This window comes from Salvia splendens, chromosome 19 (assembly GCF_004379255.2).
Source record: "Salvia splendens isolate huo1 chromosome 19, SspV2, whole genome shotgun sequence".
NCBI lineage: Eukaryota > Viridiplantae > Streptophyta > Magnoliopsida > Lamiales > Lamiaceae > Salvia > Salvia splendens.
The window spans coordinates 1,274,240-1,301,413 of record NC_056050.1 but is presented as its reverse complement, the minus strand read 5'-3'; the positions used below and the strand labels follow the sequence as shown (position 1 = coordinate 1,301,413).

General features: G+C 37.1%; 4 protein-coding genes and 1 long non-coding RNA gene across 9 annotated transcripts; 1 reads left to right on the top strand and 4 right to left on the bottom strand.

Moving 5' to 3' along the window:
- Positions 1 to 1,718: 1,718 nt before the first annotated feature.
- Positions 1,719 to 9,355, bottom strand: LOC121780359 (probable LRR receptor-like serine/threonine-protein kinase At3g47570). Of its 5 annotated transcripts, XM_042177948.1 has the most exons (9): positions 9,036 to 9,098; positions 6,586 to 8,846; positions 6,358 to 6,498; positions 6,200 to 6,271; positions 5,187 to 5,258; positions 3,415 to 4,490; positions 3,190 to 3,314; positions 2,493 to 3,106; positions 1,719 to 2,380 (listed from the first exon to the last, which is right to left on the bottom strand). In XM_042177948.1, the coding sequence occupies exons 2-9, from the start codon at positions 7,292 to 7,294 to the stop codon at positions 2,010 to 2,012; spliced, it is 3,180 nt and encodes a 1,059-aa protein (XP_042033882.1). In that variant the 5' UTR covers positions 7,295 to 8,846; positions 9,036 to 9,098; the 3' UTR covers positions 1,719 to 2,009. The 5 variants fall into 5 exon arrangements, with proteins under 5 accessions (XP_042033882.1, XP_042033881.1, XP_042033883.1 ...); XM_042177947.1 differs by having other exon boundaries at positions 2,493 to 4,490; positions 6,586 to 7,307; positions 7,730 to 8,846; positions 9,036 to 9,094; XM_042177949.1 differs by having other exon boundaries at positions 2,493 to 4,490; positions 6,586 to 7,238; positions 7,730 to 8,846; positions 9,036 to 9,092.
- LOC121780105 lies at positions 7,788 to 8,838 on the bottom strand. The gene is made up of 2 exons (XM_042177626.1): positions 8,374 to 8,838; positions 7,788 to 8,264 (listed from the first exon to the last, which is right to left on the bottom strand). Exons 1-2 carry the CDS (start codon positions 8,836 to 8,838, stop codon positions 7,788 to 7,790), a joined length of 942 nt encoding a protein of 313 aa, XP_042033560.1.
- A 1,556-nt stretch (positions 9,356 to 10,911) lies between the features above and the next one.
- LOC121779877 lies at positions 10,912 to 15,860 on the bottom strand. Its single transcript, XR_006045949.1, has 3 exons — positions 13,153 to 15,860; positions 12,198 to 12,279; positions 10,912 to 11,032 (listed from the first exon to the last, which is right to left on the bottom strand). It is a non-coding gene; the product is annotated as an uncharacterized LOC121779877 (long non-coding RNA).
- Positions 15,861 to 19,002: 3,142 nt separating this feature from the next.
- Positions 19,003 to 21,543, top strand: LOC121780238 (glucan endo-1,3-beta-glucosidase, acidic-like). Its single transcript, XM_042177777.1, has 2 exons — positions 19,003 to 19,807; positions 20,278 to 21,543. The coding sequence occupies exons 1-2, from the start codon at positions 19,729 to 19,731 to the stop codon at positions 21,324 to 21,326; spliced, it is 1,128 nt and encodes a 375-aa protein (XP_042033711.1). The 5' UTR covers positions 19,003 to 19,728; the 3' UTR covers positions 21,327 to 21,543.
- A 177-nt stretch (positions 21,544 to 21,720) lies between these two features.
- On the bottom strand, positions 21,721 to 26,318 carry LOC121779850 (LRR receptor-like serine/threonine-protein kinase GSO1). Its single transcript, XM_042177307.1, has 6 exons — positions 25,481 to 26,318; positions 25,253 to 25,393; positions 25,083 to 25,154; positions 24,557 to 24,628; positions 22,470 to 24,467; positions 21,721 to 22,380 (listed from the first exon to the last, which is right to left on the bottom strand). Exons 1-6 carry the CDS (start codon positions 26,193 to 26,195, stop codon positions 22,010 to 22,012), a joined length of 3,369 nt encoding a protein of 1,122 aa, XP_042033241.1. The 5' UTR covers positions 26,196 to 26,318; the 3' UTR covers positions 21,721 to 22,009.
- Positions 26,319 to 27,174: the final 856 nt, after the last annotated feature.

Below are 27,174 nucleotides of genomic sequence, written 5' to 3'. Positions count from 1 at the left end.
GCACACTTCGCAGGCCCGTCAGTTCGCCACATGCGCAAGGTCATTTGTGCCTATCACACATGCGCCCACGTAGGCATGCACAAACCGAACCGGACCGGCGGTTAATCGCTGGTTCATAAACCGGAACTAGAACAGGTAAACCGCCAGACGGTTCGGCGGTTCACAAGGTCCGGTTCAGGTTCAATGAAATGTGAAACCGGAACCACTGGTTCCGAACCACCAGTTCAACGGTTAAACCGACGATTTAAAATTTAAAAAATATATACTTTTTATTTATAAAAATTAATTTTTATATTTTAAAAATAATTTTTACAAATAATTGAATACAAGAAATTTATAATAGCCAATATATATTTGATGGGCTTGTGAATTCTATGAAACCATTTATTTCTCTTTTATAGAGATATCCTTGAATGTTTTATGTTTCACTTTCGATGTGGGACAAAATAGGTTGAAGCGTTTTCTTTTATAACTACGTGTTTAGATCATTCATTCATCTTTTTCTAATGTGGGATACGAAATTTTCTTTTGTCTTCTACTTTTCTTCTTTTTTATATAATATATATAATAAAATTATTATTTGAATAAATTCTTGATTGATAAAAATAAATAACTGTTTAGAAATATGATTTGTATATAGAAAAATAATTATATGTATAATAGTTATTGTTAAGAAATAACTGTGGAGATCTATCATATATAGTTATAAATAAATAACTGTCAAGATCTATCATATATAGTTATAAATAATGACTTCTCCCACATTGAAAGAAAGAGTAACACATCCAAGAATGTGTAACTATAAAATAGAATAATCCAATACACCCTCTTCCAAATTAATACCTCGAATCCAACTTTAATTATTGGGACTTTAAAAATCAAGAGGTCTAACTTAAAGTATTGTTTATTAAATTTTATAAATAAATTGTAATCGTTATAAGTTGTAACTTTAGGTCTTGTTCAATTTTATTATCAATAAAATTGCAACTTTCACCTTATTGTTTGAATTTTATTTATGCATATTTTATACGTAATAAAGACTAAAAAGACAAAAAAAATCAATTGCTTATACTTAAAGTTAAACCTTTTGATTTTTAAAATATCAATACTTAATATTGGACTTTAACATTTAAATTGGAAGAGAGAGTATTGGATTATTCTTTTTTATAGTTATACATTCTTGGATGCGTTACTCTTTCTTTCAATATGGGATAAAATTCATTATTTATAACTATATGATAGATCTCACATCATTCTTTGTCCATATAAGTACTCTATCTTCTATTATTATAATTTAACAACAAATATTATTACATGAACTATTATTCAATAGTGCTTTATCATTATCGATTTGCTTATGTTTATGAATTTATCTATATGTTAACTAATAAATACTATTATACACATTAAAAGAATAATTATTATATAAATTGTATAAACCTAACGATGACTATTATACAAATAAATATTTTTCCATATACAAATCATATTTCTCAATAATTGTTTATTTTTATCTATTAAGAATATATTCAAATAATAATTTTGTTTATATATATTATACATAATCAAACATACTACTTCTCCACGCCACAACCATTCACAAGCTCTAAATACACACAAAATCAAACATACTACTTTTCCACGCTACAACCATTCACAATCTATAATACACACAAAATCATACTACTAATCCACACTATAACCATTCACAATCAATAAATACGCACAAAATAAACATACTACTTCTCCACACTACAACCATTCACAATCTATAAATACAAACAAAATCATACTACTACTCCACAATATAACCATTCGCAATCTATAAATACACACAAAATAAATACTACTACTTCTCCGCACTACAAACATTCGTAATCTGAAAATGCACACAAAATCAACAAACTACTCCCTCCACACTATACAACCATACTTGCCACACCAAATACCTCGACACGCAAGACATACCAAACATTATTGCTTAACTAAAGTAAGTAGCATACGATCTATCACCTGCGATGCTTCTTCTGCATATCTTCGACTGTAAACTTGGCTTTGATCTTCTGTAGAGCAGCTACTACTTGCTTCATGTTGATTCTTTCGTGTGGTAAAAAGGCCACACATTTCATTGCCAATTCAAAAACAGATGTCACACATTCTAACTTTGCAGAAGAATGTTCATCTTCTATTGATACCAAAACAGAGGCCACAACTACACTTATTTGATTTCCGTTTAATGCTTTACCCACCCACTCCTTTATGCTCATTTCGCCGTTGAACATATCATCTATCGGCTTCTTGCTTGTGAACATCTCCAACAACAGTATCCCATAACTGTATACATCTCCCGTTGTGGATACCATTCCTTCTGATACAAACTCTACAAATTGCAATTCTCACGTTCAACACAAATCATCATAATAACATAAATGATTGTACTAAGTTCACACTAAAGAAAGTTAAATTCAAGATTTTATAAAATTACGCATTACCTGGTGCTACATATCCAATAGTTCCCATAGCTATAGTGTGAACTGCAGCCTCGTCGTGGTCAAAGAGCTTGGCGATACCAAAATCCCCAACATGAGCAGTCATATCTGCATCGAGCAACACATTGCTTGGTTTTATATCACAGTGAGCGACAGGGTATATATGGTCATGATGAAGATATTCCAAAGCTAACGCCACATCGATTGCTATTTGTAGTCTTTCCACCAGATCAAGACAATTCTTGTCTGAATGCAGCCATTTCTCCAAGCTTCCATTCGGCATGTATGCAAGAATCAAGGCTTTGAATTCAGGGTTACTGCAACAACCATGTATCTTCACCAGGTTTCTATGTCGAATGGTGCTCAGTATATGGCTCTCAGTTTCAAAGATCCTGGCGGCTCCTTTTACTTGTAAGTTGAACTTTTTCACCGCAACATCTCTCCCATCTGCTAGTGTTGCTTTGAATACTGAACCGATGCTTCCTTTACCAAGGAGATTCGTCTCACTAAACGAACTTGTTCCCTGCTCTAGTTCTTTCTCCGAAACTAATTTCCAGCTCCCTAGTTTTGATGAATTATCTGTAGTAGGTGGATTTTCTCGTGGCCGCCTCCATCTCCTTATCAGAATGAGTAAACCAACCACCACAAATAAGAATGCAACAAAGGGTGGAACAACATATTTCATTACAACAGCAACAACCTTTGATTTTGGATGATTTTTCGGACAAGATGGCACTTGATATCTCTCCGAGCCACATAACTCAAAGTTGTTGAGAAATGACTGAGCATCAAACATGGTAAAACAACCCTCATCTGGTATATACCCTTCCAATTTATTATAAGACACATTTAAAAACTTGAGTTTGAGATTTTCCAGTGATTCAGGTATCAAACCAGAGAGGTGATTATAGGATAGATCCAATACCTTCAATCCTTTGGCCTCTCCCACCGACTGAGGGATGGAAGCATTAAACGTATTGTTCGACAAATCTAGGTATACAAGTGACTCACATCCGCCAATTGATTCAGGAATAGAGCCTGAAAACTTGTTAGAGGATAAATTTAACGTGTAAATAACTTTCAACCTTCCAATATACGGAAGTTGACCACTCAGATTGTTCGAAGACAAGTCCAAAAGTATGAGGTCTGCAAGACCAAAGATTTCCGAAGGGAGAGTGGAACTCAGCTTGTTCGAGTTCATTGCGACCATTCTTAGAGATTTAACATCCCCCAAACATTCTGGTATCGAACCTACAAGCATGTTGGCATACAAGCCCAAGTTGATCAATTTACTCATTCGACAGAGATCACGAGGGATATATCCTCCCAGCCGGTTATTATAGAGGAGTAACATCCCCAGTTGTTTCAACTTCCCCATTGTTGCCGGGATGAATCCTGTGAGATTATTCGTAGATAAATCCAAAGTTTGTAAATTGCTCAAATTTCCAAAAGCAGAAGGAATAACTCCTCGGATGCTGCAGTTAAATGCTTGAAAACTGGTGAGAGAGGCAGATAAGTTCCCAACCGAAGGCGGGAGAACACCATTTATCCGCGGGTTATGTGATATGTCCAAGGTCTCCAAATACGGGCAGTTAGTTAACGAAGAGAGAAATGTGAGCTCTTGATCCGGAGAGTCAGCTCCCGTTAGATTGTTTCCCCAAAGTCGAAGGACTTCGAGGGACCTTAAGTTATCAAAGTGGGGAATGGAGCCAGTGAATGAGTTATTATTCAACTCCAAGCTAGTAAGCATGGAAGCATTGCTGATAGTGGTTGGGATTTCTCCGGTGAGTCTATTGGAAGATAAATATAGCTCTTCGAGATTGACAAGTGAGAGGCCTATGTTTGGAGGAAGACGGCCGGAGAGATGATTGAACGAAAGAGATAATACCTTCAATGTAGAGAGATTAAATATGGAATGTGGGATGGAACCTCTCAAAGCATTTATCTGTGCTTGAATAAGTGTGATGTTTTTGAGATTACCAAGCTCTTCAGGTAGTTCACCTTTCATCAAGTAATTCATATTCAGTAAATTTCATTAATATATAGTAATGAACTTGCATGCGTCAGTGTATTCTTTTAAATGTATATCATGTCATTATACGGGGTAGGTCGGTGATACGATCCCACATCGGTTTCACACGAAAGTGTGGAATAGCATATAATAGGGAGTCAACCCTTTACCTTTGACCATGGTTTTGGGTTAAGTTAGGGCTTCCTATCTTATATGTTTATCAATTTGGTGCGGTGAACGTGGATCCGGATGTCCTACGGAAAGGGGCTACCCGTAGGTGTGACCAAGGGGTGCCACCGAAAAAAAAAACGTGGGCCCGAAAGGAAAAAAGGGCCGTAAAGCGGATGGTGGGCCCGTGGCGTGTGCCGTCCGTGGACGTCCGGTTTAAAAGAGGGATGGATTGATACGATCCCACATCGGTTTCACACGAAAGTGTGGAATAGCATATAATAGGGAGTCAACCCTTTACCTTTGACCATGGTTTTGGGTTAAGTTAGGGCTTCCTATCTTATATGTTTATCAGTCGGTATGATATAATGTACCAAAATTACCATACCGTAACTGTATCGAAAATATCGGTATGACTTATGAGAGAATATCATATCGATACCGTATCAAATACTTCGGTATACCAGATTTCGGCGCACTATATACTGTTATACCGTACCGATTACTAATATACATACCTGTCAACTTGTTGGAATCAATGAATAACGTTTTCAGCATAGTAAGGTTCCCAATTTGCTTTGGTATGTGACCTAAATTGCATAAAATACTTTTCAGTAAAAGAGCATGTGATGATTGAGTTGGTGAATTTTCAGTTATATCTTGTTATTTTCATGAGCAATATTTAAAGATATTAATAATCTGTTTACAAGACTACAAGATATGTCAGATAAAAGTACAATCTAATTAATATTCGAACACCAAAACTTGAGTGCAAACATGTGTAATTAAAAATCAAATATTGTATTAATTACTCCGTCTGTCCCCCATTAATTAGAACCGGTTGACTTGGCATGGGTTTTAAGAAAAGTAGTGAAAGTGGGTCCTACTTTTATACATTAGTTTCATAATAAAATGTGAGTATGATAAGTTAGTGGAATATATGGCTCATTACCAAAAGTAGTCAAAAGTCAGGGTGTCAATTAATGGGGGACAAAGTTAGTAATAGTTAATCATTAACTAAATACTCCCTTCGTTCCACTTTAGGAGTCCCAGTTAACCAGTGTGTCCCACTTTAGGAGTCCCGTTTGAAATATTCCATAAACGGTAATAAGTCACTCATTCCACTAACATTTTTCCACTCACATTTTATTATAAAACTAATATATAAAAGTAGGACCCACTTTCCACTAAATTAAGAAATTGTGTTAAATGAGTTGGATGAAGATATAATAAAATAGGAGATAAAATAAAGTAGGATAGATAAGAGAGAGTAAACTAAGAATGATTGAATACTTAGTTTTTTTGTAAAAAAAAAAATGACCCACTTCAGTTGAGACATCCCAAAAACGAAATACGACTCAATTTAGTTGGGACGGAGGAAGTAGGATTTATTGTTTAAAAACAACGTTCAAAACAAGGCGGATGGTCCGAGCGCACGCGTTACGCGCGAGCCCACATGCTCTTAGTGGTATTTCTTCTCTCCTTATAGTTTAGTGATATTTCTCAACTTTAGTCAACATGTTAATTTTACCTGTCAAGCTGTTGTTATTAAGTATTAGATGCTGCAACGAGGTGAGGTATCCAATTTCTTTGGGCATGTCACCTACAAATACAAGTACAACATAGTTAGCCAAAAAGAAGACTTCCAAATTATAGCTTCTACATACTCTAAAGTTGTTAATTAATTACCTATCAAGTTGTTGCTGTCAAGATACAATATTTGAAGCCTGGTTAAACTGTTGAAAATGGGGACGCTACTAGTAAGCATGTTGTTACCAAGGTACACAATTTCCAGAGAAGAAATGTTGAAGACAGATGAAGGAATGTCTCCTGCTCAATTAGAATCATTATATAAAAAAGTTGATGAATATTTAACTAAACATGATAGTAATTTCAAATAAGAAGAGATGATGATACCTTCCAAATGATTAAAAAACATGCTTAAGAAAGTAAGCTTCGTCAAGTTCCCTATTTCAGTCGGTATGTTGCCAGTGAGTTGGTTAGAGGATATTTCCAAATCTTCCATATCTCCGCACTTGCATATACTCTTCGGGATTTTTCCATCAATTTTATTTTCGGTCAGAAATAATCTCTTGAGTTTCGGAGTGTTAGTGCATATATCACTTGGGAGCTCGCCCGATAGCTTGTTAGAGCTGAGGTTGATCTCCACCAACATAGACATGTTGGCGAAGATGCCACTCGGTAGACCTCCCACGAGCTGATTACTCGCTAAGTTCAAAGTCTGCAGCCTTTGGATGTTGGACAGCTCTGAGGGTATGGAGCCTGTGAAATTGTTGGAGCTCATGTCCAGAGACTGAAGGAACGTTAAGTTTCCAAGATGTGGAGAGATGGTTCCGTGGAGGAGGAAGCCGGAGAAATTGAGGGCCGTGACCCTTTGGTGGTCGAGGCTGCATGAGACGCCAGTCCAGCTACAGACGGAAGCGTTAGCGGACCAGTTGCTGATCAGGATGGAATCGGAGTCCAAAATGATAGCGTTTTTGAAGGCGAGGAGAGCGTCTTGATCAGTAGTTGAGTTGGAAAACGGGGAGGAAGAGGTGATCAGTGTAACGCTGGTTAATGTCAAGAGCACGAGAGCGAGAGAGAAGGGAGGGGAAGAGGTCTCCATTAGTTGCTTGAATCTTTCGAAAGCTCAGATGAAGATGAAGACGAAGACATCATTTAATTTCGAAATTTGGTTAGTGGAAACAAAAGAAAAAGCATCTACTTTCCTAAAGCATCTTTGTGTACACATCATATTTAACAAACTACTTTTAGTCTTTTAGCTTATGTCCCACAAGCATTATATCTTTGTTATGTTCCACTTTATCACAATATCAGTAAATCTATTTTACTTCTGCTGACCTGCATAAATTTTAGGAAAACTATAAACTTCCATCTTATTGCAACGAAGTCGTTTCATGAAAAATAGTATCGTGCTTAAATTAGTATATACTCGTTTTAGAGAGTTGATCTGCTACATTGTAACAAAAAAAGCATCAAGCAGCAGCACGAAGTCTGAGCATATTAAAGCATAAACATATAAAGCAAATATACTACCTACATTAAGTTAAAACCTCATAGTTCTGCGGAAATCAGTCCAACAAGAAGAAGCTTCGCGGTCAGAACGAATATAAGTCTTCCATTCCAAAACTTCTCAGGGATAGAAAGCTTGAGGTGTGGAGAAGAATCGCATCTACACGAGATTGATCTCCACCACGAGCATCAAACATCTCGATCTTCCGCGAAGATTGTGTCTTGCCATTGTAGTAGAACAGCAGGGACTCATCACATTTCATCAAGATGTCCCCATTTTTAAAAACCTTAATAGGGGAAACAAGCCCATCATCTCCACAAAGCTTGGCATCTTTGTTGATGACATATTCCTTTATCCAAGACTTCGCCACCCCATATTCCCTCATCACCCAGATAATGATTTTTCCTTCGGATGAATTATCACATAAGCATAGACGACCCTCCAAAACCGACAAGATCCCAACAGACCCTCCTTTTGTCAGAAGAGGAGGATGGGAGAGAGAACGTGCTGAAATGCTCTGTTTCAAGATCAAAGCAAGATATTCGTGATGGGGATTTTGGTTCTACCACCAACCAGTGAAGATTTCCGTTAAGAAATATCCACATCGAATGATACAGTAGCTTGTCACCGGGTACGATACTCCTCCATGTTCGTGTCCCAAGCGTGTACACCTCACAGTGAGATCTGGTAACTGTAAATCTAAACGGATTCTCTGCTAACTCATAGTCACAGACAGCCGCAACCACCTTATGTTGACCAGTCGTTTTGGTCACTCCAAATCCAAATATAACTATATTAGACGAAGAGTCGAGAGAGTCAGGATACGGACAAAGCTTGATAAAGTCTCGTGTTACAGGGTTGCATACATAAAGATCACAAGGTGTGTCACCCGTCATAAAAACCAACCCATTAGCTGAACCCTGAAGCGCTTCAGCACGAGGGGAAACAACCTTGGTGACCAAACTGTTGCGGAGATCATGGTGCTCAAGGTCAAGGCTGTCTTGAAATTCAAAGATTTCGTACGAGTTAGACTCCACACCAGACCGAACCACAATAATAACGTCTCGGGCGGAGAGCCTTGAGAGGATATCAATCTTGTTTTCGGTCGGTAAATTTACGAAGAATCCTCTCGTCATTTCTCTACCTAAAACAACAGACAGTCGTATTAGAATGTTAATCAAAGAAATCCAGCAACATGTTCGATATCATATCAATTTCTAATTCCAAATTGATTCTATCTAAGAGTGGTGAATACCAAATTAAAATTGGGCGTAATGAGCAATCCTAATTGGTGAATACATAATCTGAAAATGACAAAGCTAACAAAGCTTACTTCTCTTAGTTGGGGAAAGGTAACAGAAATCACACACACAAACACTGATTTGCTAAGATGCGGGAGCTGAAATGACAAAGCCTATAAATATCACACACACAATCCTATAAATATCGCAGCCTATTTAAAAAAAATAGAAATTGATAAGATATTCGGAGATAATAAACCGAAATATGGAAATTATAGAAACCTATTTGGCAGCGGAAAGACGATGAGGTGGAAAGCGACGACGGCCGCTGGAATACGGTGGCGACAGAGCTGGTAGATTGGTGGTGGAGATCAAGAGAGGCCTAACCCTAGAAAATATAGGCAAATTAATTAAATAAAATTAATGTATAATTATAATTCTTATTCTGATTTTTTAAAAACAAACCCGCCCAACTCATATAACTTGAATTTTGCTATAATACAATTTGAGTTGAAATAAAAAAATTTATTAAAAAAATGGATGTTTTGTTTTTAGTTAAAAAAGGAAATGACGTACTTAATTGAAACAATTAAAAATGAATACGACTCAATTTAGTTGAGAAAAAATGAGTAGTAAAACTTAGTAGAATTTGGATCATACTTTTACATATATATCGATTTGACCTTATTGATACTGTATGTTGATATTGTATGTTGTTATCTTGTCTGGCTTGTGGAGTATATATATTGTGGGGCACCGTCTATGTATGAAAATACTCATTTTTGCTAGAGTGATTCAAGTTTTTGGTATTTCACCCAACATTTTAAAAATCAGACTGAATATTTAAGACTTCTTGAATAGGAAAAATCGATATGTTCGATCGTGAAACGACCAATGGTTGACTCGATTTGGCATCCATGATGTCCCAGAGAATAGGATATTAGACTTTCTCAAAGTGACAAATCTTATGGTTAGCTTAATATGCCATCTGTTTCCTTTATAATTGAGTTATTTTTTCATTTTGGTAAGTTTTCTCATAATTGAGTCATTTTCATATATAGTACTCCCTCCATTCCATAGTAGTTGAGACATTTTTTTCCGGCACGAAGATTAAAAAAAGTTGTGTTAAATGAGTTAAGTAAAAGAAAGAATAAAGTAGAAAATGAAAAATGTAAAGAGGATAAAGTAAGAGAAAGTAAAGTAAGTGAGAATAAATATGTTGATTTTTATTAAAAAGGGAAATGACTCCACTACTATGGAACGTACTAAAATGACAAAATGACTCTACTACTATGGAACGAAGGGAGTAACCTTTTCTCTTTCTTACTTTATTCTCTCAACTTTTTTCCCTCTTTTACTTTTTTATCTATTTATTTAACACTTAAAACCTCTCATCAAACTAAACTCACACGGAAGCGTAGTAAGTAGTAATTCAACTTCGAAGACTATTTTACACAAAATTTCACATGCATTTCTCACTAAACAAGGTAAAATTCACAAGTTTATCATCTATGCTATCATCCAAATTCTAAGTTACATTAGATGCATCAAAACCTAGCATATATAAAAAATGAACCACATAAGAAAATCAAAGCGAATGATTCAATTATACACGATGGTGGAGTTGTAAGTCGACTTTTTACATAACTAGTGTAACAACTGTGCTATGCACGGATCATTAATTTGCTACAATCTTCAGCGAACAACCGTATAATAGTACTCATCCGTCCCTGAAAATTTGTCACCTATTTTTTTTTTGTTCGTCCCTGAAAATTTGTATTATTCCTCGAGATTTTCCTCCGTTTCATTACTGTGGGTCATCTCTATCTATCTCCCCTTTCTTAATTTTCAAAATACACAAAATTTAAGTTTTTTTAAATCTTGAAATCTCTATCTGCCATTAGTGGTAATGAACAGTATCAATATAAATTTAAAATATATATATAAAAATAAGATTATTCAAAGGAATGACAAAAAGTATAAATAACCTTTTTTAAAAAATTTACATATCTGAGTTAGTAAATTCAATCAAAATTTGGAGCTCAAACAATCACCACAAATTTCATGATTCCACCCCATCTTCCGTCCCCTGTATACAAAAAATTAATCACTAATGCAATATTTCGATAATACAAATTAATGCAATTTTGCTTCTCATTAGCAATCGACTTCAACAACTCCGATCAAAGAAATTGATGAAAATAACATTAATCATTAAAAAACAGCAACTGAATTTACCAAAACAAACTGATGATACACATTAATGCAATATCGCTTCTCAAAATCAATCGGCTTCTACAACGTGTATATAATCAGCAATTCCATAATTTCCATTCATTGAAATTGATAAAAACAATAAACACATGAAAACAATTAGACATGCTTATAGCAGCTGAAAACCAATCAAACTTTTCTATACTCGATTTCTCCTCCGGCTAAATGGCTAACCTTGTGGCCAGCAATCTCTTGCGCCTTAGATTTGGTTGAAAGAGCGAAGAGAGAAGAAGGTATTTATAGAGCTTGATTAGGAGTAGTATTTAATTTCAGTTATAAATATAATTAAAATCATATTTACTAATCCGTTACAAACTTACAACTAAAGAACATGAAATTATGTAACAACAAAATTTTATAAAGTTTATTATCCAACCAAAATTATTTCCCCACACCGATATTAGATTATAACTACCACTAATTTCCCCTTTTCGGTTTTAGTATACCATGATAATAATGGTCTACAAATTTATACTTATAAAATAAAAACACCTTCATTTGAATTAGGCATAATTAACCTAATTTTGATTCTCACGTTTATTGATTTATAAATGCTATATATTTTGAGTATCATGCCCAATCATCTATCAGTAATTTATAATGTCATTAACTATATAACTGGCAACTCGATGAATATATTTCAAATATGTTATACTACTATTTAAAACAATTAATGGGCTCAAATATTTAATCCAATGACTGTTATAAGTAACTGAAAATGTTTATTATCAATTATATACACAATTATCTACAAATATTGAAAAGGTTCATAACTAATACATATTTAAAATCTTGCCCAAAATTTATAAATATTCAAAAAGATGGACAAAACTCGTCTTTTATATATGTATAGATGGATATGGAATTGTTGTAAAGTGAGGAAAATTTTTGGGAGGAGGATGTTGAAAACGTCATTGTTATACCATATTGATTTAATGATAATCATGTCTCGTATATATATTAAATGGTGAATAGCTTACATGGTATCAAAACAGGCCCAGGTACGTAGAAAGATTAACAGGGGAGCATTACTGTCCTTTCACCCTTCCTTCCAATCACATGCTGTCACGTGGCAGGTATAAGCAACATAATAATGATATTAAGCAACAAAGGATCGACACATAAGAATTACCTCAGATTGCATAAAAGACGGTTTATGCTGCATTAAATGTTATTTATTTTGTATTATAGACTAAAATGCAAAATAAATTGCATTTAATGCAATATAATAATGTTATTAAGCAACAAAGGATCGACACATAAGAATTACCTCAAATTGCATAAAAGACGGTTTATGCTGCATTAAATGTTATTTATTTTGTATTATAGACTAAAATGCAAAATAAATTGCATTTAATGCAACATAAACAATCATCCACTAAGTTTGTTGCTTAATAATATTATTTTATTACTTATATATGCCACGTGGCAGCATATGGTTGAAAGAATGTTCTGATTTTAATTTGAGTTATTTTTAAGTATACCCCAAAGATTAACATAAGAAAATATCTAAAATAAAGGAAAGATATCAAACTATAAAATCACTCTTTTATATTTTGCGTTTTTAAAATCTAATTTTTATGTTTTGCTTTTTCTATTTTAGAATTTTAATTTAGTTGAAATTTTATAAAGGACAGCGTATCCTCTTTACAAAAAAGTTACTATTATACTAAGAAATAGGTTTACTAAAGCCCTAATTCTTATTCACATAAAATAAACGCTTCTCTGCCGCTTCTACTATGTGTGTTTGAGTTTGAGTTCTCCATTAATGGGGAGGCGTGATTTCTTCACAAATCTACCATCAGAAATCACCATTAACATCCTCTCATGGCTCCCTCTCCGAAGCATTTCAATCAGCAAATGCGTATGCAAATCATGGCTCAATCTGCTCAATTCCGACTACTTCAAAATAAAATTCCTACTCGCCCTAGTTACCTTGAAAATTAACCCATCTCGTTGCACGATTTTCAATATTGAAGACAAAGGCGAAGCCGATTTGGAGAGCCACGATCTTCACTACATTCCGCTCACAGATTTCGAAACCCCTCTTGGAATCACATCAATGGAATGCACGGCCGCTAATGGATTGCTTCTTCTTCACCCCGACAGAGATTATACCTATAATCATGTTTGCATATGCAATCCTCTCGTGAATATATGTAGCACCCGCTCCTTTAAGAGCTATTAGAGGAAAAATGACAACTCTCCTTTAACCATAGGAGACCAATGACTCACCAAAGAGAGCAAGTCAAATCCAAACAAATGAGAGTTATTAGCCAAGTACATAGTACTACAAATCCAAACAAATGAGAGTTATTAGCAAGTACCTAGTACTACAAATCCAAACAAATGAGAGTCATTAGCCAAGTACCTAGTACTACAAATCCAAACAAATGAGAGTTATTAGCTAAGTACCTAGTACTACAAATACCACCAAAACTCCTTAACTAAAGGTACTACAAAGAGATCAAATAAGAGGATATGCTATGTATGAAAACAAATGAGGATCAACCCCATTTAATTCCCCAAAGTACACCAAGTTTGGCCTATATAAACCCCTTCACACACATCAAACTTCCCTCCTACACACTTCAAATCAACAAAGTTTAGTGAGAGTTGAGAGTGAGAAAGAGCAAGAGAGTAAGGAGGGACAGCCAAGGAACCAAGAGGAGTCAACAAGCAAGGTAACTCCACAACACCCTCTTGCATCATATAGAGAAAAAAAAAACTCATAGATGGTTTGAGCCATTAGAACCATAGACAAGACCTCAACAGTAGCTAGCTCTTAGAACAAATAATGGATCAGCAGCAACACTTGTAGAACCTCACCACAATGAACATTTGCTCAACAAGCAATTTTTCACATAGCAATAAAAGCTGCCTGAACCGAGAACAAAAGGGACTTGAACAATAACAAGGATATGCAAATAACTGCAGTAGCTCTCACATTAGAATTCAAACTCCAAAGCCACATAGCTACTGCCAAGACGGAAAAAAATTTAACGGCAAGAACAACGAAACCAAGGGGACTAAGGGGAACGGGACTTAGCTTAATCGTGAAGGAGGCAGTGGTGAAACGGTGACAGACGGCGGCTGCTCGTCGAGCAGCTGGAGACGGATGGAGCAGCCGCGGAGGTGACCGTGAGAGGACTCCGCTGCGCCAATAGCGGTAACACCGTGACAGCTCCATGGAGATGACGACGGTGGTGCTGACCGTTTAGTGGAGACAACACTGGATCAGAGGCGGCGGCAGCGAGCCGCAGCGCTTCAGCCGGACAGCCAGCGAGGCGGCGGCTAATCGGGGAGCAGCGGCTGGGTGCAGGAGGGCGGCGGAGTCGGCCGCGTGACAGCGGCGACACCGGCTCATTCTCATCTCAGAGCTAGCGGCTGGTCCGGTGCGAGCTCGCCGCGAGATGGAACTCGGCGGCAGATCTGGAAAGAGAGGAGGTTGACGGCGGTGATCGGTGTTGGCGGCGGAACCCGAGAGAGATATAGACGGAGGGCCACGACGGTGAACCGCGGCGCGCACAGCAGCGGCGGCGGCGGTGGTGTGAGCTGGGCCGAGAGAGGAGAGAGGAGAGGGGAGACGGAAGAGAAAGAATGAGTGGAGAGGGGAAACTGAGAGAGGAGGCGGAGCCGGCGAGCTCCGGCGACACGGAGCGGTGTCGATTTCGCCGGAGGAGGCGTGAGAGCTAGGGAGAGATGCGCCGTTTTTTTTTCCTGGGATTGCAAATTGAAAGTGAAGTGGGGAAGGGATGAGTTGACTAGGTTGATGTTATGAATTTTGTGACTTGGGCCACTTCAAATTAAATGGTTGGGCTACCTTATTTATTTAATTTGGGCCATTTAATTGTTTGATTTGGACCTTAGTGATGAAGAACAATAATGGCCCGATGTGGTGGATAAAAGAAGTGAGTTGGAAGTTTATTCTAGAAATGGACCAATTAACTCTAGTGAAAGAATGTGCTATGAATTTGGGCCAAGGAATTAGCATTGTTGAGCTTGGAAATTTATTATGTTGAGATGGAATTTATTTAGAGAATTGGGCTTGGAGCTTAATTAATTAATTCCCGAATAATTTATTAAGAATCCAAAGATGGAAAGTGGTGAAGTGGGAGAAGCAAAAGCCGGCCGGTGCCTTAAGAAAAATCTGAAAAAAGGGTTTAAATAGGGATTTTCCAAAAATCCATATTTTTATTTAATAAGTGCTCAAGTAATTATTTTTTTGAGAAAGTAGAATTTCTCCAGAGTTAGTAAAGCAGATAAATAAATTATGCAGAGTAGTGAAGCCGAGGTAGGATTAAGAAAAATTCTATAAGACGAGACTAAGATATAGGTGCTATCCAATAGGATGCATGTATTCTTTTCTCAAGAGAAATGGTTCAAGTACTATTTAGCGTGCTACGTTATTTATTTTCAAATGATAAACTGCTCAAGGGCAAGTGAGGCCAAAGCGAGTAATTGAGTTGAGAAATAAGCATATCAAGTGGGCATTCTTTTCAAAACGTGATTATAGTATGAAAATGTGAATCTTTTCTAAACATGTTTGTCATGCCATGTTTTGCTTTTACGACTACCTATCTGCTTGGCTATGCCAATCATGTTAGATCAAATTCGGGTCCCAGTAAGGCCGCAAACCCTACTCGGACTAGTGTACACATATGGGGACCGTGTGCTAGCTTTCGAGTTAACCGGTCCAGTGACCGTCGTGGAATGTGGCCACATTCCCGGTTCACATACGTTCAGATATGGTTTTATGTTTATGTGATTGCGCAATCAATTTTATGAAATGAGAGGAATTTAGTGACTCGGGTCATTTTAAACTAAAAACCCAGTGTTCACTCAACTGTGATTGACAAATTAAATGGAACTTATTTTTGACATTATGCTCACTGAGTATATCAAGTACTCAGCCATGCAATCTACTATGAAATAAATTACTATTAGAATTGAAATTAAACTAACCCATTTAGTAAATGATACTACAATTAGTTAAAATAAATTAATACCAAGCCCATTTATTACTAGTTGTAGTATTATTTTTAAATAATCGAGCTTGATTAATGGGCTGGATTGACCACTTATTGAGGCTATTTGACCAAATGAAACTAAACCCATTCGTGTGAGCCCACAACCAATTCTTTTTTCATGCTCATTTTGAAAAAATAATTTAAAATAATTAAAATAGAGAAAGAATAATTAAGAGAGACTGATATAGAGAGGATTCTTCCATATTTTACTTTACTTTTTCTCCATTGTAACTAATATAGAGAGGATTCTTCTATATTTTACTTTACTTTTTCTCATACTTTACTAATTTTAAATTAAAACTTAGTGTCATTCCCAAAGTCCTTATTTTTACGAAATGGAGGAAGAAGTAGGGCTGGCAATTTTTGACACGACACGATAACACGACACGAACCGGCACGAAAATAATGGATTTGGGTCAGAGCTTATTGGGTTCGTGTCCTTATCGGGTCGACCCGTTAAGGACACGAAAATTTCGTGTCGTGTTCGTGTTATCCGTTAACAATACGTGTTCGTGTCGTGTTCGTGTCGTGTTCGTGTTATCCGTTAACAAATAATATTTTAATATTATTAATTCTTATTATTTTCATTTTTAATAGGTTTAACCGTTATCAGGTCGTGTTGTTATCGAGTCGTTATCGTGTCATCTCATGTACGTGTTGTTATCGTGTCGTGTTGACCCGAATTGGTTCGTGTCGTTAATGGGTTCGTGTCGTGTTCGTGTCTGAGGGTTTCGTGTCGTGTTCGTGTCTGAGGGTTTCGCGTCGTGTTCGTGTTCGTGTTTGAGGTTTTCTTAATAGGTCGTGTTCGTGTTTATTGTTATCGTGTTCGTGTCGTTATCGTGTCGACACGATAATGACCCGACACGCACGATTTGCCACCCCTAGGAGGAAGTATTATTTTGATTCTAGCTATGCGTTCGAGCATATGTTTAGTCCAATAAATTAAATAGGTGTATGTAGTTCGTCAATTTGGATTTCAAAGTATTATTAATTAAATTCATTTTTCTAATATAATTTTTTTGTCTATTTTCATAAAGTTGTGACATGATTTATCACTTATTCCATCACTCATATATTCACTTTGTCCCACATGTTGATAAATCAAATGGACTCCTTTTCCTAATTCACTAATATTTTGGTAATATAAGCGTTTTCACTGAATGACCAACGAAGACGTTTGAGAGTTGACTCTGAGTGGTGACTGAATAATTTGTTCCTTTGTTAATCTTTTAAGTTGATTTATAAATAGGATTCTTATTATTTATAAATAGGTCCTTGAAAGAGCTATATATCTTGAAAAATAAAGAATTTGGGATGGTATAAAACCATATGTCTCTTTTGATGATTATTAGGTCTATTTGGATGATTGTCTCAAGCTTTTGGGAGAATTGTTCCTTTTTAAAATTTTAATTTCAGCATGGACTTCCGTTTTCTCTAGTTTTGTTATTTTTCGTGTTCAACGTTATATATCAATCTAAGTTTTAGTGTAAATATCTATCTAGATTTTTATTCAGAACAATCATTGGAGTGACCAAGACTAATGATTGGAGTGACCAAGACTAATAATATTAATTGTAGTTATTTTGCTGTATTTTCCTATAAAAAAACTAATCCCTCCGTCCCCCAAAGTTTTTGTCACATTTTACCATTTTCGTATGTTCCACAAAGTTTGTCCCACTTGGAATCTTACTAAAAATAGATATCAAATGCATCATCAATCTCCTCAATGTAGAACCCTTATTCCACTACATACCTTCATTTATTACAAAATCAAACAATTTCTTAAAATTCGCACTGGTAAAATTAGGACAAACTTTGGGGGACGAAGGGGGATGGAGTAATATATACTATCATCGTGATTCGCTTGTATTGAATGTTCCAATAAATAAATGGTGACCAAAATGAACTGAATAATCCAAAGCACTTATTCTTTTTACTAAAATATTTAATGATGATTAACATCCTTTACACTTACATCGATAGCTTTTTTAAAGCATCCACTATTTAATCCACTCTCTTTTTTTCTCTTTTAAAATATCGCCTTCCATGCAGGGAGTGCCAGGGAATTTTAGAAAATGTTTGTGGGTGATTTTCTAATTAACATATCACCTTTTAATATAAAATATATTTCTAGTTCATAAATAAATAATCCAATAATTGGTCCTTTTTTAACATGGCTTAAATTAATATTTTTTAACTTTATATTTATATTAATATTTTGACAGAAATACTGTAAAATTTCATCTCCTATTTCAAGCAATAATGACGGAGTCGTATGGCTTTAGGGGGCCTTTTTGGAGGGTGTATAAGTAAATTTGTAGATTTGATAATTAGGTTGTATTAACAATATAATGTTGAGGAAGGTGAATTATGGAGAGTATGGAGTATATATTATAAAACAACAACATTCAAAGGCACAATTCTCACCACTAGCTGATCGATGAACTTCACATTAATAATCAATGCTTAGAAGTTAAAACTAGTAAGGAAACATGTAGTGTGTGTGGGCCATAATTGAGTTGGACTTCATATATATATACTTATCAATTTTAAACAAAAAAACTAAAAAAATAGGAATGAGATCAAATGCAAGCTCTAAATATTGTAAACGGTTATCTGGATCGTTAGAAAATATCAACAAATGATAAAATAATAGCAACAAAAAATGTCAACACAATGTCAACGGTTGATGATGTGTTGAAATTGTGTTGACATCAAAATCTTGAAATTTTATAATGTGTTGACGTTGATACTGTGTTGAAAAGTTTGAAATTTGTACAATATATGAGTTTGCACTTTATTACTACCCAAAAAAATATACATCAATTTAATCCGACAAATGTTACTTTAAACACAGTTAAAGTTGTGGCTTCTGCTTATTTGAATTTGCTTTTTCACTTTTTACCTGGTGATGAGGGGCCACTAATCATAACACTAGCTACTTTCTTCGTTAAGTAAATATAGATAATGCATAAAGTTTTATACCATTTTAAAGTTGAAGCACATTTCTCTTTTCTTAGTTAAGTGGATATAATATGTTAAATTCTTGAGATAGCCTTGGTCGGGTCCGGCCGCACCATACAGCCCTAGCTTTATTTCTTATTTATTTTAATTATTTTTATTTAATTGGTAAATATATTTTTTACGAAAGAAACATAGATTTGAATTATTGGAAGCGTTTAACCGTAGATTAAAATTTACAAAAAAAAAAGATGAAAGTGTATTTTCGTTGATCCTCTATGCAAATAACAATCAAAATAACAAATAACCTAACACTTAAAATACGCTTTAAATCATTTATCAAAACATAGTATTTGATATAATGATAATTTATACGATAATAGTACATTTAATTAGATAGATTAATACAGTACATCATAATTGAATAAGTAGGATATACGCATCGTGCATCTAGAGTGCTATAAAGAGGAGTTTTGGGTTAATTATTTATCCATTGCACAAAAAAACACCATACCTAAATATGGCTGCAACCGACAATCACTTTAAGCTTACAATGCTCCTGTTTGGATTGCTCTTCGTCGCCTCTCTTCATCTCACAGGTAAACAATTGCTCAAATTATTTATACCTTATCGTTAATTCTAACACACATACACTAGTGTAGTGGATGCAATTTTTCGAGCGTAACAAACGCCTATGTTTCATACAACATAAGCGTAAATTTTGTTAGGACCGAGTCGTGATCCTGCTTTGCAATGTTCATTGTGTAGCAGGATTGAAACTCAGTCCCAACAAAACCTTTGCTTTAACTATGTTGCATGAAACACATATAGTCAACAAATGTTGACTCGTAAGACAGTCTTACACAAGTATAATGACAGTTTCTTTGTTGTGTGTGTTTCATGCAATATAAGCTTAAATTTTGTTAGGACTAAGTTTTGATCCTGCATTGGCAGGACCGAATACTAGCCCCGTCAAAATCCTTGCTTAATTATGTTGCATGAAACACATTTATATGCATTTAGCCTATCTTGATCCGTCAGACAGTCTTACACAAGTAAAATTATGCAGTTGGCCAGGTTGGCACTTTCTTCGGACGGCTGGGCACCAACTTGCCCGGCCCGGCCGCAACCGTGACCCTGTACCAACAGAACAACATCCGCAGGATGCGTCTCTTCGACCCCCATGCCCCGACACTCCGAGCCCTCAGCGGCACCAACATCCGCCTCATGATGGGCGTCTCCCACTCCGACCTCCGCGATCTCGCCAACTGCCCCCAGGCGGCTACCGCCTGGGTCCGCCAGAACATACTCCGCTTCCCGAACGTCACGTTCCGCTACATCATCGTCGGGAACGAGATCGACCCTAATTCAGAACTGGGGCCGTTCGTGTTCCCGGCGATGCAGAATGTCTACCGCGCCATCCGTGTGGCAGGGCAGGGAGGCCGCGTCCAAGTCTCGACGTCCATCCAGATAAGCCTCCTGAGCCGGTGGAGCCCGCCTCAGTTAGCCGCGTTCAAGTGCAGCGTGAACTGGTTCATCCGCCCGATCCTCGAGTTCCTGAGGGAAACCCGAGCCCCGATGCATATCAATATATTCCCGTTCTACGCCTACATCAACGACCGGAGGAACATCAACCTCTCCTTCGCGCTTCTGCAGCCCAACAGCGGCGTCGTTCTCGGCGGTGTCTACTACGACAACCTCTTCTACGTGATCCACGACGCCTTCATTGCCGCCATGACCAAGATCCTTGCGGCAGCATCGCCATTATCCCTTCAACAAACACCTGAAATGCAGGCAGGAATGGAGGTTAAGGGAACGACTGGTATTCCATCAGGAGGGGAAAATGCGGCGCCTCCGCCGGAGGGAAGCATTCCATTCGAGCGCAACACGACAGCGCTCAGCGATGGACCGATCAACACGAATAACAACGCTAGAACCTACATCAACAACTTGATGCGCGTGGTGAGGACCGGAACGCCGATGAGGCCGGGCCGGCCGATAGAGACGTACATATTTTCTATGTTCGATGAGAATCTGAGGCCCGGCCCGGACTACGAGAGGCATTTCGGGATATTCCTTCCCAACGGCCAGCCAAAGTTCCCGTTCCGATTCCGGTGATTTGTTAAGCGTGTATGGTGGTGGTGTGAACGAGTTTGCAGTGTGTGTGTTTAGACTGTATCGTGAGTGCAATAGGATATCCTCCTATTACTATTATTGTAATTTCAAGTTGATTAATTTAGTTGGATGTGTAGTGAGTGAAATAAGTCCAACGTTTGTCGTTGTAGAAGGGATCGTTTCATAATAAGTTCTATAATTAAAATCTTTCTTTACATAACACATATTCAACTAGGGGAGTGTTCATATCCATAACAGAAATTATGTCAAAAATCAAAGCAAATCACATTCATTGGATCTTGTGATGTAACCGTTAGATTAATGTCATGTGTCATCTAATAATTTAGATTGTGTAATCTAATAATATAGCTCAGATAATAATGTAACGCGTAACAGATAATCCCGATTCCAGATTTTCTTCTACTCCACACTAAGACCATTCGCAATCTATAAATACGCACGAAATAAACATGGTACTACTCCACACTACGACCATTCGCAATCTATAAATAAGCACAAAATAAACATACTACTACTCCACACTACAACCATTCACAATCTATAAATACGCACAAAATAAATATACTACTTCTCAATACTATACATCCATACTTGCCGCACCAAATACCACGACACACAAAACATACAAAACAATTACTGTATTACTTAACTAAAACTACAATCTATCACCAGCGATGCTTCTTTTCCATATCTTCCAGTGTAAACTTGCCTTTGATCTTCTGTAGAGCAGCCACTACTTGCTTCATGTTGATTCGTTCATGTGGTAAAAGGGCCAAACATTTCATCGCCAATTCGAAAACAGATGTCACACATTCTAACTTTGCAGAGAAATGTCCATCTTCTATTGATACCAAAACAGAGGCCACGACTACGCTTATTGCATTTTCGTTTAACGCTTTACCCACCCACTCCTTTATGCTCATTTCGCCGTTGAACATATCATCTGTCGGCTTCTTGCTTGTGAACATCTCCAACAACAGTATCCCATAACTGTATACATCTCCCATTGTAGATACCGTTCCTTCGGATCCAAACTCTACAAATTGTAATTCACACGTTCAACACCAATCATTATAATAACATAATAAGAAAGTGAAATTCAAGATTTTATAAATTACGCATCACCTGGTGCTGCATAACCAATAGTTCCCATGGCTATAGTGTGAACTGCAGCCTCATCGTGGTCAAAGAGCTTGGCGATACCAAAGTCCCCAACATGAGCAGTCATATCTGCATCGAGCAACACATTGTTTGGCTTTATATCACAGTGAACGACCGGGTATGTATGGTCATGATGAAGATATTCCAAAGCTAACGCCACATCTATTGCTACTTGTAGTCTTTGCACCAGATCAAGACAATTCTTGTCCGAATGCAGCCATTTCTCCAAGCTTCCATTCGGCATATATGTAAGAATCAAGGCTTTGAATTCAGGGTTACTGCAACAACCAAGTATCTTCACCAAGTTTCTATGTCGAATAGTGCTTAATATATGACTCTCAGTTTTAAAGATCCTGATGGCTCTTTCTACTTGTAAGTCGAACACTTTCACCGCAACTTCTGTCCCATCTGCTAGTGTTGCTTTGAATACTGAACCGATGCTTCCTTTACCAAGGAGATTCGTCTCACTAAAAGAACTTGTTCCCTGCTCTAGTTCTTTCTCCGAAACTATTTTCCAGCTCCTAAGTTTTGATGAATTTTCCGTAGAAGGCGGTTTGTCTTGTGGCCGCCTCCATCTCCTTATCAGAATGAGTAAACCAACCACTACAAATAAGAATGCAACAAAGGGTGGAACAACATATTTCATTACAAGAGCAACAACGTTTGATTTTGGATGCTTCTTCGGACAAGATGGCACTTGAAATCTCTCCGAGCCACATAGCTTAAGGTTGTTGAGAAATGACTGAGCATCTAACTCAGAAAAACAACCTTCATCTGGTATTTCCCCTTCCAGATCATTATAAGACATATTCAACTTCACAAGCTTGAGCTTTTCCAGTGACTCGGGTATCGAACCAGACAGGTGATTATAGGACAGATCCAATTTACTCAATCCTTTGGCCTCTCCCACTGACTGAGGGATGGAACCATTAAACGTATTTTTCGACAAATTTAGGTATACAAGTGACTCACATCCGCCAATTGATTCAGGAATAGAACCTGAAAACTCGTTAGAGGATAAGTCTAACTCGTTAATAGCCTTCAGCCTTCCAATATACGGAAGTTGACCACTCAGATTGTTCGAAGACAAGTCCAAATATATGAGGTCTGCAAGACCAAAGATTTCCGAAGGGAGAGTGGAACTCAGCTTGTTCGAGTTCATTGTGACCATTCTTAGAGATTTAACTTCCCCCAAACATTCTGGTAACGGACCTACGAGCATGTTGGCATGCAAGCCCAATTTTATCAAGTTTCTCATTGGACAAAGATCACGAGGGATATATCCGCCCAGCCGGTTATTATAGAGGACTAACTCACCCAGCTGCTTCAACTTCCCCATTGTTGCCGGGATGAATCCTGTGAGATTATTTGTAGATAAATCCAAAGTTTGTAAATTGCTCAAATTTCCAAAAGCAGAAGGAATAACTCCTCGGATGCTGCAGTTAGCTGCTCGAAAACTTTTGAGAGAGACAGATAAGTTCCCAACCGAAGGCGGGAGGACACCATTCATCCGCGGATTATCTGATATATCCAAGGACTCCAAAGACGAGCAGTTAGTTAACGAAGAGAGAAATGTGAGTTCTTGATCCGGAGAGTCAGCTCCCGTCAGATTATTTTCCCAAAGTCGAAGGACTTTGAGGGACCTTAAGTTATCAAAGTGGGGAATGGAGCCAGTGAATGAGTTTATATTCAACTGCAACCAAGTAAGCACGGAAGCATTGCTGATAGTGGTTGGGATTTCTCCGGTGAGTCTATTGGAAGATAAATGTAGCTCTTTGAGATTGACAAGTGAGAGGCCTATGTATGGAGGAAGACTGCCGGAGAGTTGATTGAACTGAAGAGATAATACTTCCAATGTTGAGAGATTAAATATGGAATGTGGGATTGAACCACTCAAAGCATTTGAGTATGCATGAATAAGTGTGATGTTTTTGAGATTACCAAGCTCTTCTGGTAGTTCACCTTTCATCAAGTAATTCATATTCAGTAACAAATTTCATTAGTAAGTAATGTAACTTGCATGCTTCAATGTTTTCTTTTGAGATACATACCTGTCAACTTGTTGGAATCAATATATAATGTTCTCAGCATAGTAAGGTTCCCAATTTGCTTTGGTATCTGACCTGAATAGCATAAGACACTATATAGTACAATAGCATGTGATGAAGGCTTATAAAATACCTAAAAGGGGCTCTAGTTGGAATGGTCCTATTATACGGCAAACTACGTCTTTCCTACAAACTACTCCGTCTGTCCCAGAAAATTAGGCACTTATTCCCATTTTCGCCCGTCTCTAAAAAAATTTGTCACCTCTTATTTTTACTATTTTTGGTAGTGGACCCCCTTCCACTAACTCATTCGTACTCACATTTTATGTATAAAACTAATTTATAAAAGTTGGACCCACATGCCATTAACTTTTTTTGATTCACTTTCTATTACATTTCATAAAACTTGTGCCTCATCAAATGGTGACAAATTATTAGAGACGGAGGGAGTACAAACTAAAATATGGACCATTAGATTTCAGATTTTGGAAATTTGCTCTCTCTCCTTCAGTCAACATGTTAATTATACCTGTCAAGTTGTTTTTATCAAGTTTTAGATACTGCAAGGAGGTGAGATATCCAATTTCTTCGGGTATGCCACCTACAAATACAATTACTACATAGTTACCCAAAAAGAAGACTTCAAAATATAACTTCTACATATAACAGATATATACTCTCAAGTTGTAAATTAATTACCTATCAAGTTGTTTCCGTCAAGATACAATCTTTGAAGCCTGGTTAAACTGTTGAAAATGGGGACACTACTAGTAAGACTGTTGTCACCAAGGTACACAAATTCCAGAGAAGAAATGTTGAAGACAGATGAAGGAATTTCTCCTGCTCAATTAGAATCATTATATCAAAATGTTAATGAATATTTAACTAAACATGATAGTAATTTCAAATAAGAAGAGATGATCATACCTTCCAAATGGTTTGAAAACATGCTTAACAAAGTAAGCTTCGTCAAGTTCCCGATTTCAGTTGGTATTTTGCCAGTGAGTTGGTTAGAGGATATTCGCAACTCTTCCATCTCTCTGCACTTGCATATACTCTTCGGGATTTTTCCATCAATTTTATTTCCGGACAAAAGTAACCTCTTGAGTTTCGGAGTATTACTGCATATATTACTTGGGAGCTCGCCCGATAGGTTGTTAGACCTGAGGTTGATCTCTACCAACACAGACATGTTGGTGAAGATGCCACTCGGTAGACCTCCCACGAGCTGATTACTCGCTAAGTTCAAAGTCTTCAGCCTTTGGATGTTGGACAGCTCCGAGGGTATGGAGCCTGTGAAATTGTTGGAGCTCATGTCCAGAGACTGAAGGAACGTTAAGTTTCCAAGATGTGGAGAGATGGTTCCGTGGAGGAGGAAGCCGGAGAAATTGAGGGCCGTGACCCTTTGGTGGTCGAGGCTGCATGAGACGCCAGTCCAGCTGCAGATGGAAGCGTTAGCGGACCAGTTGCTGATCATGATGGAATCGGAGTCCAAAATGATGGCGTTTTTGAAGGCGAGGAGAGCGTCTTGATCAGTATCTGAGTTGGAAAACGGGGAGGAGGAGGAGGAGGTGATCAGTGTAACGCTGGTTAATGTCAAAAGCACGAGAGCGAGAGAGAAGGGAGGGGAAGAGGTCTCCATTAGTTGCTTGAATCTTTTGAAAGCTCAGATGAAGATGAAGACGAAGACGAAGACGAAGACGGAGACATCATTTAATTTCGAAATTTGGTTAGTGGAAACTAAAGAAAAAGCATCTACTTTCCTAAAGCATCTTTGTGTACACATCATCTTTAACAAACTACTTTTAGTCTTTTAGCTTATGTCCCATAACTACAAGAATTATATCTTTTAGTGTTTTAGCTTATGTCCCACAAGCATTATATATTTGTTATGTTCTACCTCAACTCAATATCAGTAAATCAACCTTACTTCTTCCTTATTCACTTCTGTTCACTTACATAAAATTTAAGTTCAATCTATACGCAACAGTGAACATCCATCTTGTTGCACCGACGTCGTTTCTTGAAAAAGATATACTCGTAATAGTAAACCAGGCTACATGCTTAAATTTGGATATACTCGTAATAGCGAGTTGATCTGCTACACTGTAACAAAAATGCATCTAGCAGCAGCACCAAGTCAGAGCATATTATAGCAAAAACATATAAACAAATACACTATCTACATTAAGTAAAAAGCTCATAGTGCTGTAGAGATCTGGTACAATAATTCTCCATGTTCGTTTCCCAAGCATGTGCACCTCACAATGAGATCTGGTAACTGTAATTCTATGCTAAATCATAGTCACAGACAATCCTAACCTGCGTCTTTAGCAGGGAGTCTTGGCAGAATATCGATAGTGGTTTCTAACGGTATATTCTTTAAGAATCCTCTCGTCATTTCGAGATTGTTAAGAATGATTTTCTGGGCTTATTTGGTCAGAATAATCAATCAGGACATTGTAGTCTACAAAATTTATCCCAATTTCTTCATCATTTCTCTACCTAAAAGAACAGACACCCATATTCGAATGTTAATCAAAGAAATCGAACATTCCATTCACCATTTCACCCACACCACTCAGCAAGCCGACAAATAATGCCAAATACTTGACAAATAA

Coding starts and splice junctions, on each gene's coding strand:
- LOC121780359 (XM_042177946.1), bottom strand. CDS start 7,294: ATGGAGACCTCTTCCCCTCCCTTCTCTCTCGCTCTCGTGCTCTTGACA. Junction 4,491..5,186: donor TGATTCCAACAAGTTGACAG/GTATGTATATTA, acceptor ACTTGATGAAAG/GTGAACTACCTGAAGAGCTT. Junction 2,381..2,492: donor TATTGGATATGTAGCACCAG/GTAATGCGTAAT, acceptor TGCAATTTGTAG/AGTTTGTATCAGAAGGAATG.
- LOC121780105 (XM_042177626.1), bottom strand. CDS start 8,838: ATGACGAGAGGATTCTTCGTAAATTTACCGACCGAAAACAAGATTGAT. Junction 8,265..8,373: donor TTACCAGATCTCACTGTGAG/GTGTACACGCTT, acceptor GGTTGGTGGTAG/AACCAAAATCCCCATCACGA.
- LOC121780238 (XM_042177777.1), top strand. CDS start 19,729: ATGGCTGCAACCGACAATCACTTTAAGCTTACAATGCTCCTGTTTGGA. Junction 19,808..20,277: donor CGCCTCTCTTCATCTCACAG/GTAAACAATTGC, acceptor AAAATTATGCAG/TTGGCCAGGTTGGCACTTTC.
- LOC121779850 (XM_042177307.1), bottom strand. CDS start 26,195: ATGGAGACCTCTTCCCCTCCCTTCTCTCTCGCTCTCGTGCTTTTGACA. Junction 25,394..25,480: donor GTTTTCAAACCATTTGGAAG/GTATGATCATCT, acceptor CTAATTGAGCAG/GAGAAATTCCTTCATCTGTC. Junction 24,468..24,556: donor TGATTCCAACAAGTTGACAG/GTATGTATCTCA, acceptor ACTTGATGAAAG/GTGAACTACCAGAAGAGCTT.